The sequence below is a fragment of the Solea solea genome, chromosome 18 (genome assembly GCF_958295425.1).
Source record: "Solea solea chromosome 18, fSolSol10.1, whole genome shotgun sequence".
NCBI lineage: Eukaryota > Metazoa > Chordata > Actinopteri > Pleuronectiformes > Soleidae > Solea > Solea solea.
Genome location: NC_081151.1, coordinates 21,487,875 through 21,503,895, shown reverse-complemented (window position 1 = coordinate 21,503,895; position 16,021 = coordinate 21,487,875). Strand labels below are relative to the sequence as shown.

The following is a 16,021-nucleotide window of genomic DNA, read 5'->3' as shown; positions in this document are numbered from 1 at the left end:
TCGGTGTAAAATGTGAAACCTGCTTTAGTGACTAGAAAAATAACACCAAATTCTAATAAAAATATGGGCATTATTACTTCTTAATATTTTACAGAATTGGACATAAATATTTAACAGTTGTGTATAGTATTTTTGTGACCCACCTGCAGTACTGTGTGTGACCATCAGGGGGAACTTTTTGACCTTGTGAGAACCTTCTGTCTGGTCCTCACGACTTTTTTCAGACTTTAAGTTTTAGGGTTTGAGTTAGCATTGGGTTTAGTTTAGGTTAGTTTCAAATTAAGGGTTAGGGTTAGATTTTAGTTGTGAGGTACAAGGTTTAGGGGTGTCACGGTTCTCCAAATCCTCGATACAACTTCACTTTAAAGTCACAATTAAATTCTCGATATTTTTCTCCCTCTTGATGCATGTGCCATTTTTAGCCTTGTCTACTTTAGTCTAGGATCATACTTTTTATTTCCCATTTTCATTGTCTACATCAGTGTTTCCCCAACCCTGGTCCTGGGGGAACACTGTGCTTTGCTACACGCTCATAAACATAGCTTACACACCGTGGTTTTCTTGTGTCGACAACGAGAAACTCACGGGGGGAACGCAAAACATTTCCACACCGGTGATTTCAGAGAAGCGGGAGAGAGGTCGAATTCGGTGGTATGTGTCGCCCCAAATCAGCAGTCGCCGTGGTTACTATTAGTTGGCGGCAGCTTCCGGTTAGTGGGAGGAGCTAACGTGTAGCCGTGCTACAATGGCTACAACCAAAACACTGTGTCACACTTGTGGGGCGTGGTTAAATCCTCTAATCCATTTTTGCTTTAAAGGTCGAGATCGTGACGTTGTTTCGTTAAACCGATATTCATTCAATGAGATCAGCCCTCACTAAAAATGCTGTACGAGAGTGTGTGTGTGTGTGAGTGTGTGTGTTACACATGGGTTGCTGGTGACGTTAGCATTAGCGAGCCAGATAAGAGCGGGAAGCGATGCTGTGATGAACGAGATTTGTTCCTCTGCAGTGGCAGTTAACACATCTCACTGCCCTGCTGATAACTCTGCTCCATTCAGACCTTAACCACTTATTTATTGCTGACAAACAGGAACATTAAGGGTGATAAGCAGCGAGCTACGGCCATGTACTGACCCCACCTCCACCTCCACCTCTACCTCCACCACCGTTGCTCTTTCCAACAAAAAAAAGGTCCAAACACAGCTTCTCATCATCAGTTTCCAGAGTACAAAACATAAGTCCTCGAGTGACCACGAGGCTACACCTCCTTCATCTACATGACAGAAACTCAAGACTTCTATTGTGTAATTTAACAAAAAACTATTAAAAAGAAAACTTTTTTTGGTGTGTGGGTTTTTCATCTGTCACTGAAAAAAAAAAAAACCCACATCGTGGTATGAATCAGCGTTAATGCGAGACGAACAATTAATGTGTCAGTGGTGCGCGGTACATGTAGAGAGTTTGGTGTGTGGGGGAGATGTAATCATAGGTGACAGGGAAAGACACTTTACTGATCATAACAAGACATTTCATTAATGGAGTGAAACTAACTTTCTTAACACACGGCCTTCAAGAGTTAGGGGCGGGTGAAAATATCGATTTGGTGATGATATCGTTGCCCAGAAAGCTACGTTAACAGATGTTCAGATGTTCATAGACTTTTATGCACTGTTCTTCAGTTAGACACATATCGCTGTATTGTGATATTATTGGTATCGCGTACCGTATCGTATCGTGAGGTAGCCTGTGATTCCCACCCGGACTTCTGAGGCTGCATTTGAATGGCTTCTACCATTTTGAAGGTTCCTCCCAAAGCATCCTGCAATCCCTAAGCACGTATATATGAATTATATGAATGTTATAAAAGAAGTTAACTGCTGTCAGTTTACACGTGCGTGTCAAAGGTCTTAGTCATTTGGTTTTTTGTAAACTATTTACTAAGTACAATTGAGTGATCTACACCCGCTTCCCTAGCTGCAGCTGTGTTGCCAGGCAACAGCTGTGTAACGTGATAAGAAAATCCTCCGTCCGCCGACCGCTTCGGTTCGGTTTCCGTTGTCCGATCGGCTGATGAAGAGCCCAGAGCAACCACCCACACTCGCATGCTTACACCAGAAGAATACGTGATGTGAAGGCCCGGGCCACGAGGAACAGAATTGTAAGTGGAGGGGTCGTCGGGTCAAAGGTCAGGGTGTCCATGAACAAGGCAGATAAACGGCTGGTGTGTCAGCAGGCTTTAGGATTAGGATTTGTACATTTAGCAAAGGGATAAGGTAAGTTATCTTAACTTATGTTCTATAATAACTATGAATGTCTATGAATATCATAGAAAAAGAAAGATCTGTTTCCTCTCTTTGAGAGCAGAACAGATCACATCCGAGCTTATCAATACCGCAGTCTTTAATAATTTAGCCACCCTGCCTGTTTAATGCTTTCATTTCCCGCCTCCAGTACTTAATCAGGGTCAGTGACATCGTGAACAAAAGCCAATGAGCTGCTTAAGGTCAATATCGACGCGAGGGCCGCGGGCGGAGAGCGAGGCTTTTGATTCGACCGTCAGAAGTTACAGACTCGTCTCCGGAGAGAAAGAAACGGGTCACTGCCATCGCGACGGCGACTTCTCAATCAATATTTGTCTTTGCAGTTTTCAGACAAAGCTCACATCCGAGCGCAGCAGAGCAAAGAGAGAGAGAGAGAGGAAATCACAAATTCTCTCCGTGTTTAACAACGTCCGTATGATCGTAAGCTTCTCATTTCGCCTTTAGATCGCACCATTCCACTGAAGTGTATAATTATAACAAAAAAATAATGCATTGTTACACAATGACTTCGTTAATAATCCATTCAATCGGAGCAGAAAGTTAATCAGTAAATAATTAACAAGTGAGGAACGGAAACTCAGCTTTTCCTCTCACTGCTGTCGTTTGAACGCTGTAATTACTTTTGGGCGACTCTGCTTTGGTGTCTTAAAAAAAAAAAAGTACCAAAATCATAATGACTATTTCATTGCAGTCAGTGATTTGAGAAGCTTTAAGGGTCTTATCAGAAACGACACTGTGATTGGTTTCACAGGAAAATGATTGATGGTGAAAATCCAGTCGAATGACTCAGCGACAATCGCTGGAAGCGTTTTTATTTACGACATGAACTGTATGTGGACATATTTCAGTCATTTACTCTCATTCATTCCATCACTGTTGATCATTTCACCAGATTTCACAGGCTTTAACTATGATCATTTATCATGTAATACTGTATTTTTGTGATCTACTGTGTTTAGAGAAGTTTTAAATACATTATTTTAACATGAAAAAGTACTGCTAAATCACAATAATGTGTCATAGCTGTGAGATTACAGTAAAAACAGGGAAATACAGTGGTCCATTTACAGTAATATACTGTAACATTATACAGTAACAAGTCATTTACTGTAAATAAACTCAGTATTGATTGAGTTAGTCAATTTTTTGCGCAATAAATGCTCCGCCACTGTCAAACCTGCCGTTGCTGACCAACCCGAACAGTAACAGTGTTATTGCTGTTGGTTAAAAGAAGAAAAAAAATACATTGCAGTCACTTAACAAAAGGTCCGACCAATAAAATCTATAGCAATTTAAGTCTAAGATTGCCTTTTCTCAATGTTGGACAGCCGTCGATGGCTGTGGGAGAGTTAGTGGTTTAGAAAACTTCAGATGTCATTAAGAAAATTCTGTCAAACAGTGAGAAAACTTGAGTAGGCATTGGGGCTGAAGAATTAATCAAAATTGTTATAAAAATTACATATTTATTCAAAATATTAGGCGTCAGACAACCATTTTGTGAGCAAGAATGACCTGGACTACCCCAGAAAGACTTTTAAATCATCTGCTATACAGCTATATTAGATTAGATTAGATTAGATATGGCTGAATGAGATTGGATAACGCTAGACAAGACTAGTTGAGACTAGACTGGACTGGACTTGAGTGGATTGACTTATATAATATTAAATTGTATTGGATTGTATTAGATTCAGATCAGATTAGATAGGACTGGATACATCCTAGACTAGACTAAACTAGACTAGATTAAATTGTATAAAACACGACTAAAGTAGACCAGATTGGACTGGATTTGAGTGGATTGAATTATATTAACTTGCATTGTATTGCATTAGACTGGATTAGATTAGATTAGATAGGACTGGATAAATCAAAGACTAGACTGAACTAGACTAGATTAAATTATATAAAACAAGACGAAACTCGACTAGATTGGACTGGACTTGAGTGGATTGAATAATATTAAATTGTATTGTATTAGATTAGATTCCTGCCAAAATAAACACAACCACGTATTTATTCAAAATAGTAGGCGAGTGACTTTTAAATCATCTGCAATACAGCCGAACACGCAAATAAATGCTTTAATTTTGAAAGTATGTAAAAGTATAAAGAGTATACACTGTCGAGTATAATAAATGCGTAATTTGATAATTAGTTCCCCTCGTTGACTGTAAGTGATGGCGGCTAAAATTCTCAAACAGACAGAAAATGAGAACAACAAAAATGCTCGTCCACTGACGCAGGAGTGGATTCTCTTTTCACCTCATTAGGCCTTGAGAGGACGAGATCGACGAGATCCCGGCTCCTTACACTCCAGTTCCAGTCATCACAAACACCGCCCACAAGTCGTCTGCAGCGTCGCCAAATGCCGACGTAGGCCGCGCTCGTTTTTACCGCCGACCACTTAGAGGGGAATAATATGCAGATAAACCTGGTCAACTAATTACAGTAATGATCGCAAAATGTTTTCCGAGCAGAGTGAGCACATAATCACTGGAGCGTCACAACACCGAGCAGTAAATATGCTAATTTAAAACACAAGTAAATAAAAGTCTTTTTTTTTATTTTTTACTGTGCAAGTTTACTCTGGCAAATGAATGAGATGCAAAAAAACGCAGCATGGGAATCTAGCATACGTCCACAGAGCTCGCCACGCTTCAACAGACAGACGGAGAGAGCGAGACATTTATTAGTTTGGACATAGATTATTGCAGCTCTGGACACTGCAGGCTTTCACATATTTAAAGCTCCTGTTGTGCAGCTCAAGATGAGAAAGACGCAGATTAAAAACGAAGAAAAACTAACAATAAAAAGTTGATTTCCAGGTAGTTTTGGAAAATAAAGACCCTCCCACCAGATGACAGAAGCACCTGCTTCATGTTTGACAGACAACCTGAGACAAAACACAAAACAAGACTAAACTAGATTGGACTGGATTTGAGTGGAGTGGATTGAATTGAATAATATGTAAATGTATTAGATTAGATTATATTATAGGCTGGAGAATGGGATAAAACAAAAGTGGACTTGATTAGATTAGATTAGATTAGAATAGATATGGCTGGATAGGATTGGATAAAACAAGACTAGATTCGCGTAGACTGGATTTAAACATCTTATATTAGTTGAGATTAGATTAGATTAGGCTGGATAAAATGGGATAAAACAAGAGTGGACTGGACTTGATTAGATTAGATTAGATTTGAATAGAATAGAATAGAATAGAATAGAATAGATATGGCTGGATAGGATTGGATAAAACAAGACTAGATTAGACTAGACTGGATTTAAAAAGATTGGATTAGTTGAGATTAGATATGGCTGAATGGGATTGGATAAAACAAGACAAGACTAGATTGGACTGGACTTGTGCAGTCTACTGGATCGGAGTGGATTGATTGATTAATATTATATTGAATTGTATTGTATTAAATTAGATTAGGTTAGATTACATCAGATTAGATAGGACTAGATAAATCAAGACTAGACTAAACTGGACAAGATTACATTGGATAAAACAAGACGAAACTAGATTAGACTGGACTGAACTGGCCTGTACTTGAGTGGAGTGGATTGAATGATATTATATATCTAATTGCCTTTGATTAGATTAGCCTGGATAAATCAAGACTGGACTAGACTAAACTAAACAAGATTAGACTCGAAAAGACAAGACATGGCATGACAGGAGCCGACTGTAGACTAGATTAGATTAAATTAGATTAGAAAGTATCCACTCTTGTCAGTTCACCACTTCACACCATAAAGTAAATATAACAAATAGAGACATACAAGCATTTACATACAAACATCAGTGTCAGTAACAGTAAAACATGGAAAGATCAAGGTTCATCATCACATCCACGAACGTCACTTCACATAATCATCAAACAGCTGAGAGAACAATAAACAAGAGTTTCCCTGATGAGGAAAAGTCAACGTGAAGACGCAAAAACACACAAATCTGAAGCAGAAAATTCAAATTCAAATTTACTGAGAGTCGTGACTGACACTGAGTCACCGTTTCCTCTGCCACTCACAGAACAACCCCGGTGTTTTCAAACTAAAACAGAACCAGCGGCGTTTTCAAAAAAGCTCCATTTCAGAGGCTTCACAAACTCCGGCGCCGTGTGGACGACGGCGGGTGTATTATTGAGAGAGCAGCCTCGGGCACTTGTCTCCCCAACGCTGCTCGCTGCTCTTTAAGACTCATTTGCTCCGCCCTTAAATATTCCCTCCCGTAGATTCAAACCCGCCCGCCCGTCCTCTTCCTCTCTGACCTTCAGGCTACGACTGCTCAGCTTCCCTTCATCTCCTTCTGCTCTGCCTCTCTGGGTGGCTGATGGACGGGATCATGAGACTCGGGGTGACAGACTCTCGTGTCGTTTTGACACGTCTCTCTGACAAGGTGAGAATGTCTGCAGAGAAAAGACTGGGACTGGTCCTTCTTCCTCTCCTCTCCCTCCCTCCCTCCTCCTCCTCACTTTCTGCTTACACTCACCCACCTGGCTCGTGTCTTGAGTGACAGCGCTGTGCTGTGATCACCTATTTTTTACATATGATGTGAAGAGTCAGAGAAGACAGGACAGACAGACCGTGCACATGCAGGTTAAAGAAGGTTGTAACGTCTCGTCTCAGAGATGCTGAATCTCCAGCACGTTCTCTCCCAGCAGTCGTGGTCGCGTTGGGAGGAAATGTCACAGATTTTCAGCCATTATCTGAGCTCGTAAAAACGCCTCATTGTTGAGGGAACAAAAACATCTGGTCTCTCTGATACAAACACTGACTCTTTCAGGAGCAGCAAAGACACATGAAGCATGTTTCTGTGTGCTGCAGGTCCAGGTTTAAGGTTCAAGGGGAGGTGTGAAATGTGAAATATAAGGTTACAGTTTGAAGATGAGGCTTTGGTTAAAGCCGTGGAAAAGGAATGGACATCAATGTGGTGTCCTCACAAGACTAGCTGCACAAATCTATTCTCCGTGTGTGTGTGTGTGAGAGCGAGAGAGAGAGAGAGAGAGAGAGATTGTGTGTGTGTGTGTGTGTGTGTGACCTGTTCTGGCATAAACACCGACCTCGTCAGGACCAGTCGTCCTCCAGAACCTGGTTCTAGATGAGGCAGAACCTCATTTCTGAGCAGCTGGTTAAGTTTGGGGCTATTAAGATTTGAATTGTGGTTAGATTGTGTTCTCTATTATAGATTAGATTTTCTGTAGTGTTGTTTGTATATCTTCCTTTACTGATTGATGTCGTCTGTTTTTCTTGTTCAGATTTTGTACAGTGTATGTTTTTTTCTGCAAGCGAACCCTCAATTTGACAATAAAGGCTATTCTAGTCTATTAAGGTTAGGGTTATGTATGAAGTGGTTATGGTTACAGTGTCCTGGGTGGAAAAGCTGCAAACATGTGTGAGTGTGTGCTTGAATTAATATCTTTGTGGGGACATTTTATCTGGGCCCCACAACTTTAGTGAGCTTTTTCAGGTTTAAGACCTGGTTTTAGAGCTGGGTTTGGCTAATGCACTTAGTTGCGACTGTCTATAGTGTGTCCTCACTAAGATATAAACACAAGTTTGTGTGTGCATGAATCAGATCAGTCTCAGTGTTGTGCAGAATCGCACCAAATGCTGCTTTTATGTGCAGTGACCACACGCACGCACACATTTCACCTGCAGAGGCAGGTGCACATATTGCGCGCACACAGCACGCCTGGTTCCACGCGCACAGCTAAACCAAAGCGCACGCGCGCTGGCACGAACGCCAGCACGCAGGCACGCACACAAACACATATTTGTTTGCATTTGCATTTTTTTCGCAGTCAAACTCAACTGCAAAATCAGCAGCGACACACACAAACAAAAAACATGCCTTAGTTTTGTCATCCTGCATTCATGAAGGTGCACGAGGCTGCGTGACTGCGCGCAGCTGAGAAATGACATGATGATGATGATGATGTCTGCCACAGCTGTCAGTCACACATCACATACACAACTGCAATAAACACACAGAGAAGAAAAAAAAACCCTGCGCCTCTGCTGCGTCCACGTTCACACCGCAGCAAACTGAAATGCAAACCTCGTTTTTATGCAACTTTGCCCGCAGAAAACAATCAAAAGCAAGCGAATAAAAAGACAGCGCATTCATTTAATCCCAAAATGATATGCGCGGGATTAGAAATCAGAGTTAAACTCACCAATGAGCGCCAGCTGCAAGAAGTACAGTCCGAGGAAGTCCATAATGGAGCGCGACATTGATTCAAATGGATGCACAATCCCGCAAGACCAGTGGTGCTGGTGCTGGTGGTGATGATGATGATGATGATGGTGGTGGTGGTGATGCTGCGCGAGGATTAAAAGCCCCACTGTTTGCTCGGGAACTGGCGCCGAAAAATTAAGCCCGAAAAGACTCGAGTGAGAACTGGACGCTCGCGCTGGAGCCGGAATCCACAGCAGTGCGTGAAAAACGAGCAGGAGTGGAGCAGAGCGTCATGGTTGCACAGTCAAACTTTTGTCACCAGAGAAAAAAATAAAATAAAAGCTCCGCACAAAATCACAGCTGCTTCCAAACGTGAGCGTCAAAAAACAAAAAAAGGGGTAAACAGTTTGCTCCTGGCGTGGAAAGAAAAATGTTGCGCGTACTGAAACAAAATCCCTGGCTGTTTTCATCCACAGTCCGTCCTGCGCGGCTCTCTCCTCGTCTCCTCTGCGCCTCCACCTGCGCGCCGACAGCAGCTGCAAAATGCGGATGAATCACAGGGGGCGCGTTGCTTTGCGCACTCCGACCTGCGAGGAGTCACACGCAGCCGGTGTGATCTCCTCTCCTCTCCTTTGGCTGGAGATGCCCAGCCCCGACGCGTTTAGAGAGAGGGAAGAAGAAAAAAAAAATCCAATCTTGGCAGAAGTTGAAATGGGACAAGTTAAATCGATAGTCTATTTCATACTGCCATAAAATGGAAACAATAAACCTGCGTAAAAATGGTGCATAGTGTCTGTGTGTGTGTGTGTGTGTGTGAGAGGGAGAGAGAGGGAGGGCAGACCAGATCCACTGAAAGTAGGTTAGTCCTCCTTCACCCAAAATTTTACAATACAATAAAATAAAAACACACAGAGAGAGAAAGTGACACCGCCAACTTGAGTGAGAGTGGTTGATTTGAGGGCAGCTGTGTTGGTTCACGGCCTCCAGCTTCTGTGACTCAGTGTGTGTTCATGGTGAAAATGAGGAGAGCATCTTTGAGGCGACCTGCTGTCTAATGTCCACGCTGGTCTGCTTTCAAAGAAACACACACAACAAAGATTCCCGTCTATTCTCATCTGGGTTTCGGGGACAGAGTGATGGCGTGTCGATCCACGCCACTGACAGAGTCTGACGTCGTTCCTTTCACACACATGCCCTACTTTTTATTATTATTATTATATATATAAATATAATACACAAGAAAATGTGTTGTGTCGTGTTCACACGGGAGTGAGTCTGTGCATGAAGGAGAAGAAAAGAGAACGTACAGTATTTACAGAGGCTATAAGAATGTGCAATATAGAGTGATTTATATCCTTTTTTCAGCACAACCTATAGGCAAAAATTCATTTTCACCAACTATATAAACTCACCTGAGGCAAAAAGTACTCAAAATGTTTAAAATCGGATGGAACTTATGGAAAAAAATAATTATTATTATTTAAAACAAGTATTTATGTGTGCCATTTGTAATTACTGTTATATTTTATCAGAAAGAGGGAATAAAATTGAAAATCAGCCACCAAAAATGAGCCTAAAACGATTCAATGTGTCTATTTAAGGTGATTTTCAAAAACTTCACAAACTTTCAAGGATTTCAAGGACATGTGGGAACCCTGAGAAGTTCCACAGAGCTCAGTAAATTCCTGATATTACTATCAGGATAATTGTAGCAGAATTGGAGAAGGAAAATGATTGAGTATCGAGCCGTAAATCACTATTTTATTTGTACTTTAGTCGAGGGCCTTGTTCCACAGAGGCCGCCTCAATATTTACCACCAGCCTGAAAGGACAAACTAGCCAGACATCATTTTTGGTACATGAAGGCCACCGTAGTTCCCTGATACACTTGGTAAAGGGAAGCCTGAGAGGAATAGATATGGTATACGCAGACATATACCACAGCACCCAATCTAAGCTATCTGTGATGCTGCGTGTCACCAGAAAGACTATTCCACCTCAAACAAACACCAGAACAGGAGTTCCGCTGCGGAATGAACGTGACGTAACATGTAATGTTGACGTTCACGTAGCCTCTCGATGTTCTCGTATGTCAGATATTTCCTAACCACCTGGACCTGATGGGTGAGCCAACACGTTTGTGTTCATCTATATACATTATTATTTTCTCTACAGCTGAAGCTAAAATGAGATGAGTTACTGTGAGGTGGTCCAGTTCCGAACCATTTCACATATTAGTATTTCACGGGGGTGTGCTCAGTGTGTTGCTGGCCTTGGAGAACAAAATCCTCTGTAGCAAAATCTCTCTCCTCCTGTGGCATCTTTTCCTCTCCACCGTCTCCATTTGAGCAAATCCTGAGAGGAGTTAACTGCCCACTCTCTTCAACCAAAAAATAAAACACACACACACACAAAACACTGAACAGAAGTTTGCAAGTGTCTGAGGTTATTTTGTCAAACTGAGGACGATCCTTCCCACGTTTCCATAACTGTCAGCCTTTTTTTGTTTTTACATTCTACACAAACAGTGTTTGGGATAAACGTGTCCCTGAGATGCTGTAAAAACTCTGAAAATAAGCTTGAGGAGGCAAAATAACTCTCTGCAGAGAAACCGCTCAAAAATTAATCTCTCACTCAGAGTGCACGTTTAACGACTCAGAGATAGTTCAGGCTCGGACCACAAGGAGGCGCCGGTGATGGCGGTCTGGTATACTTCCCGTGACGAGATTCTCATCATCAACGTGCAACTTTTGGAACTGCAAACTGAATTCCCGCCCGAGTATAGACCTGTACCGCCACCAGATGGTGAAGCTGGATACTACAGGACCCTGATGTGCGAGTATCGCAGGGTTATGTGACGTGCACTTCGGTATACCAGTATACCTTTAGTCGGACTGAGTTCTGTGGTGAATAATGAATGAAGACAGGTGAATGAATGATGAGGACAGGTGAATGATGAGGACAGGTGAATGAATGATGAGGGCAGGTGAATGATGAGGACAGGTGAATGAATGATGAGGACAGCTGAATGAATGATAAGGAAAGGTGAATGAATGATAAAGACAGGTGAATGATGAGGACAGCTGAATGAATGATAAGGACAGGTGAATGAATGATAAAGACAGGTGAATGATGAGGACAGCTGAATGAATGATAAGGACAGGTGAATGAATGATAAGGACAGCCGAATGAATGATAAGGACAGGTGAATGAATGATAAAGACAGGTGAATGATGAGGACAGGTGAATGAATGATAAGGACAGGTGAATGATGAGGACAGGTGAATGATGAGGCCAGGTGAATGATGAAGCCAGGTGAATGAATGATGAGGCCAGGTGAATGATGAGGACAGGTGAATGAATGATGAGGACAGCTGAATGAATGATAAGGACAGGTGAATGAATGATAAAGACAGGTGAATGATGAGGACAGCTGAATAAATGATAAGGACAGGTGAATGAATGATAAGGACAGGTGGATGAATGATAAGGATAGGTGAATGATGAGGACAGGTGAATGAATGATGAGGACAGGTGAATGAATGATGATGACAGGTGAATGAATGATGAGGACAGGTGAATGATGAGGACAGGTAAATTTAATTAAAAGCAATTCACGTGAGGTTTGTGTCCCCTTTGCACCTAAAAAAGTAACTAAGTAACTATTACTCTGAGTACATTTTAAACAAGCTACTTTTTTACTTCAACTCAAGTAAAATGTTATCAAAATAGTGGCACTTTTACTTGAGCAGAATATTTCAGTACTCTTTCCACCTTCTGCAAGTTGTCTGATTGCCCGTCTTAGTCGGACGACGGCCTTAGCTTGATTAATCTGTGCATGTAAATGTACTAAGTGAGTGACTAGAGGCGTATTTCCACCGGCTCTACTCGCCTCGGCACGGCACGACACGGCACAATTAGGTTGCATCTCCACTACAACAAGTACCTACTTAACGTGGGCGGAGTCATTACTGCACGGCTGAGTGAAACTGCGTTGACTTCGTTTTATACGCGACACACACACACACACACACGAGTGACTAGTGACTTTACACCAGACTCCTGTAGTTGTTGTTGGAGATTAACCCACGTTGTTAGGATTGTTAAGTAGTTTTAAGTGATCTACAGTTCGGCACTGTTGGATTTGTGTGCAGGACGTCTCTTCCTGTGACGGCACTCTGGCCAGTCAGTGGCCGGCAGTCTGACCAATCATCGCATAGTACCTACTCAGCTCGCTTTTGGAACCTCGCCGGAGCAGGTACTAAAAATAGTACCTGGTACCAGGTACTATGCTAGTGAATAACGCTACTTAAACCGTGCCGTGGCGAGCCGAGACGAGTAGAGCCGGTGGAAATACGCCATAAGTGTTTCATGCTGAAGTGACATGGCTCTGCTCGTATCTGTGGTCATTTTGATTCAAGTAAATCACAACAGGAGAGTGTACCTGGAGGAAACTGCACCATCAACACAGTGATTTACAGCAATAAGGCTGAAAATGTATCTCGCCGACCGGAGAACAAGAGAAAATCAGTTGATTTCAGTCAAAGCCATCAGGTCCTCGTCGGCAGGAGGTGTGGGGTGGACGGACTTAAAAGCAGGAAACCGCTGACAGTCCGCATTGGTTTCCTTTCACTTCACGAGTTTTGATTGTCTCCCAAATAACAAGAGAGTAAAAATGATGTATCGGGGGTGACACGGGTTCTGTCAGGACAGTCTGTTCTCCTGCAGCAGTTGAACTGACAGTGCAGATTCCATTCTTAACTTTCAATTCATCACTTCCACCGAGCTGAGGCGTGAGTGGAGACAACAGCAGGATTTCATCGGGGCCAAGCATGTGTCTGTGGCAGCATCCTTTAGTGTTTTTTTGTTTTAACTAAATCTATCTAGAAGTTAAAGGAAAACACGTGTGTGTTCTTAAATGTGGCGGCACCAGATGGAGACTCAGATCGGTGGATTGGATTCGTACACTGGCGGTCATCCAGCATCCGCTGCCTTGCTGAAGGGCAAACTGGCTACAGATGCTGCAGGAAGGCAGAACAATCTAAATGCATATCTTCACAACAGACGTTTTTTTCTTTCCAGAAGGAAACTGAAGATTAATCGAGCTTTACCGACAACACCTGGACAGAATCCAGCGATGTAATGTAACGTAATGAACTACGAATACTTATATCTATACTTTATTTATATTTCTAGCAACTTTTACTTTTACTGTCTTTTGTTACTTGTTACTACCAAATAACATCAGAAGAAGAAGAGTTGGTATTATGGTCTGTATTTATATGGAGCTTTTCTATCTTTGATGAGCTGCTTTACATGACAGTTTTCACCCATTCATACACCTCAACATGGGGTTAAGTGTCCTGTTCAAGGACACATATAACGTCAGTACATTTTATATCATACTTTTTGCTACTTAAGTACAGTAAATGTCATATACTTTAAGACTTTTACTTAAGTAATATTATAACAAAAAGTGAGTAAAGCTTCAACCAAAGTCATTTTCTAGTCCCATACTTGTAATTTTACTCAAGTATCACTTTCAGGTACTTTATGCAAGACTGGACCTGCTGAGTCATTGTCCATGATCTACTAAGGTTAACACACATGACCTACAGAGGCATCACATATGACCTGCTGAGTCGTCACATGTGACCTGCTGAGTCATTGTCCATGATCTACTAAAGTTAACACACATGACCTGCTGAGTCATCACATGTGATCTGCTGAGTCATCACATGTGACCTGCTGAGTCATTGACCATGACCTACTAAGGTTAACACGCATGACCTACTAAGGTTAACACGCATGACCTACTAAGGTTAACACACATTGCCTACTAAGGTTAACACACATGACCTACTGAGTCATCACATGTGACCTGCTGAGTCGTCACTTGTGACATGTCGAGTCATTGACCATGACCTACTAAGGTTAACACACATGACCTGAGTCATCACATGTGACCTGCCGAGTCATTGTCCATGACCTACTAAGGTTAACAGACATGACCTCCTAAGGTTAACACACATTGCCTACTAAGGTTAACACACATGACCTACTGAGTCATCACATGTGACCTGCTGAGTCGTCACTTGTGACCTGCCGAGTCATTGTCCATGACCTACTAAGGTTCACACACATGACCTACAAAGGTTAACACACATGACCTACTAAGGTTAACACACATGACCTACTAAGGTTCATACACATGACCTACAAAGGTTAACACACATGACCTACTCGTGACTCAGGTGCTGAGTCAAACTATAGCACAATAATTGACATTCACTTCCTTCTTCCTTTCTCGGCCACGATGTCTGCTGCTAAGTAGTGAGAAGTGAGATACTTTTACTACTTTATACAAGAGTTTCACAGTCCTTCCACAGACTGATCCCGCGTCTCCACCTCTGCTTTCCACACCAAACGCTGCCGGACCATTAACATGTATGAGAGACAGGGCAGCTTCACTGATGGAAATAAAACCTGAAGAGGAATCTAACAATGGACTGATTGGGACCCCGGCATATGTGTCCCTGAGTGGACATAAGGGGGGCTCGGCTCGCTGTGCAGTTATCCATTTCCTGCTCCCTCTATTTAAGCTTCACGCATTTATAGAAAACAAAACCGAGGACAACAAAATCAGCGCAGGAGAAACATGTGACTACAGGAGCAAAGAAAAAGACAGAGATATAAGGGGAGAAAAAAGGTGTCGCACACAGCCTCCCACTGCGGATTCTGACTGAAAAGAACAAGACTATTTTTATATCTGTGCTATGGTTATGTTCTTTTGGAGGAAGCCAATACTCCAATTATTGTGTATTTAACTTTGAAATGGCTTTCTAAAGCTACCGCGTGGTTAAATCACCTCAGTAAGATTGACTGATTATTACAGCCGCAGTATGGTAAAATGTTTCATTTAGTCATTTTATTTTTAAGCTTTTTTCAAAAATCAGTCAACAATTTTTGTCAAAAACATTCTTCTACTTCAGACAGGCATCTCTAACGTTGCAATACTGGCTTCTTCTTCTCTTTCCTTCCTTTGATTATTAATTGTAATTAAGTGTTGTCAATAATTAAAACACGGCGGTTTTACAGCTTCTTTTAACACAGAGCGTATTGAAGACGACACTTTTGAGCAAACATGCTTTGCATTATCGTAATTACGCGACAGTTTGTGCTATCGGAAACATTCCATCGGTTTCTGAAAGTTGAGAAGTTGCACGTCAAAGAAAATGTGTGGTTATTACGGTAATTTCATTTTTGGTACATTGAGACAAAAACTCAAACCAATGTTATTTTAAATATGTTTCATACTGTTGAAATTTCAAATGTAGCACGCAAAATCTGGTGTTCATGTACAACTACAGAGTTTTATCTAAATAAAAAAAACTGCAATAAATTGTAAATAACTGCCAGATGTTGAGTTATTCTGGAAAAATGGGCAAAAGCACAACGTTACAGGACATTTTCTGGACTTTTAAGGTTAAAAGGAAATTGTTGGTT

The 16,021-nt window shown here is 41.7% G+C and overlaps 1 protein-coding gene across 2 annotated transcripts in view; it reads right to left on the bottom strand.

The window, feature by feature from the left end:
- Positions 1–16,021, bottom strand: part of gfra4a (GDNF family receptor alpha 4a) — a 188,973-nt gene that overhangs the window by 144,982 nt on the left and 27,970 nt on the right. Inside the window, exon 1 of one of the 2 annotated variants that reach the window (XM_058616171.1) lies at positions 8,514–9,318. The exons of the other annotated variant lie outside the window; for it this stretch is intronic. Within the exon in view, the coding sequence (XP_058472154.1) occupies positions 8,514–8,571 (58 nt within the window). The 5' untranslated portion in view covers positions 8,572–9,318. Of the gene's footprint in view, positions 1–8,513; positions 9,319–16,021 lie in introns of those variants that run through there. 2 annotated transcript variants of the gene reach the window in all.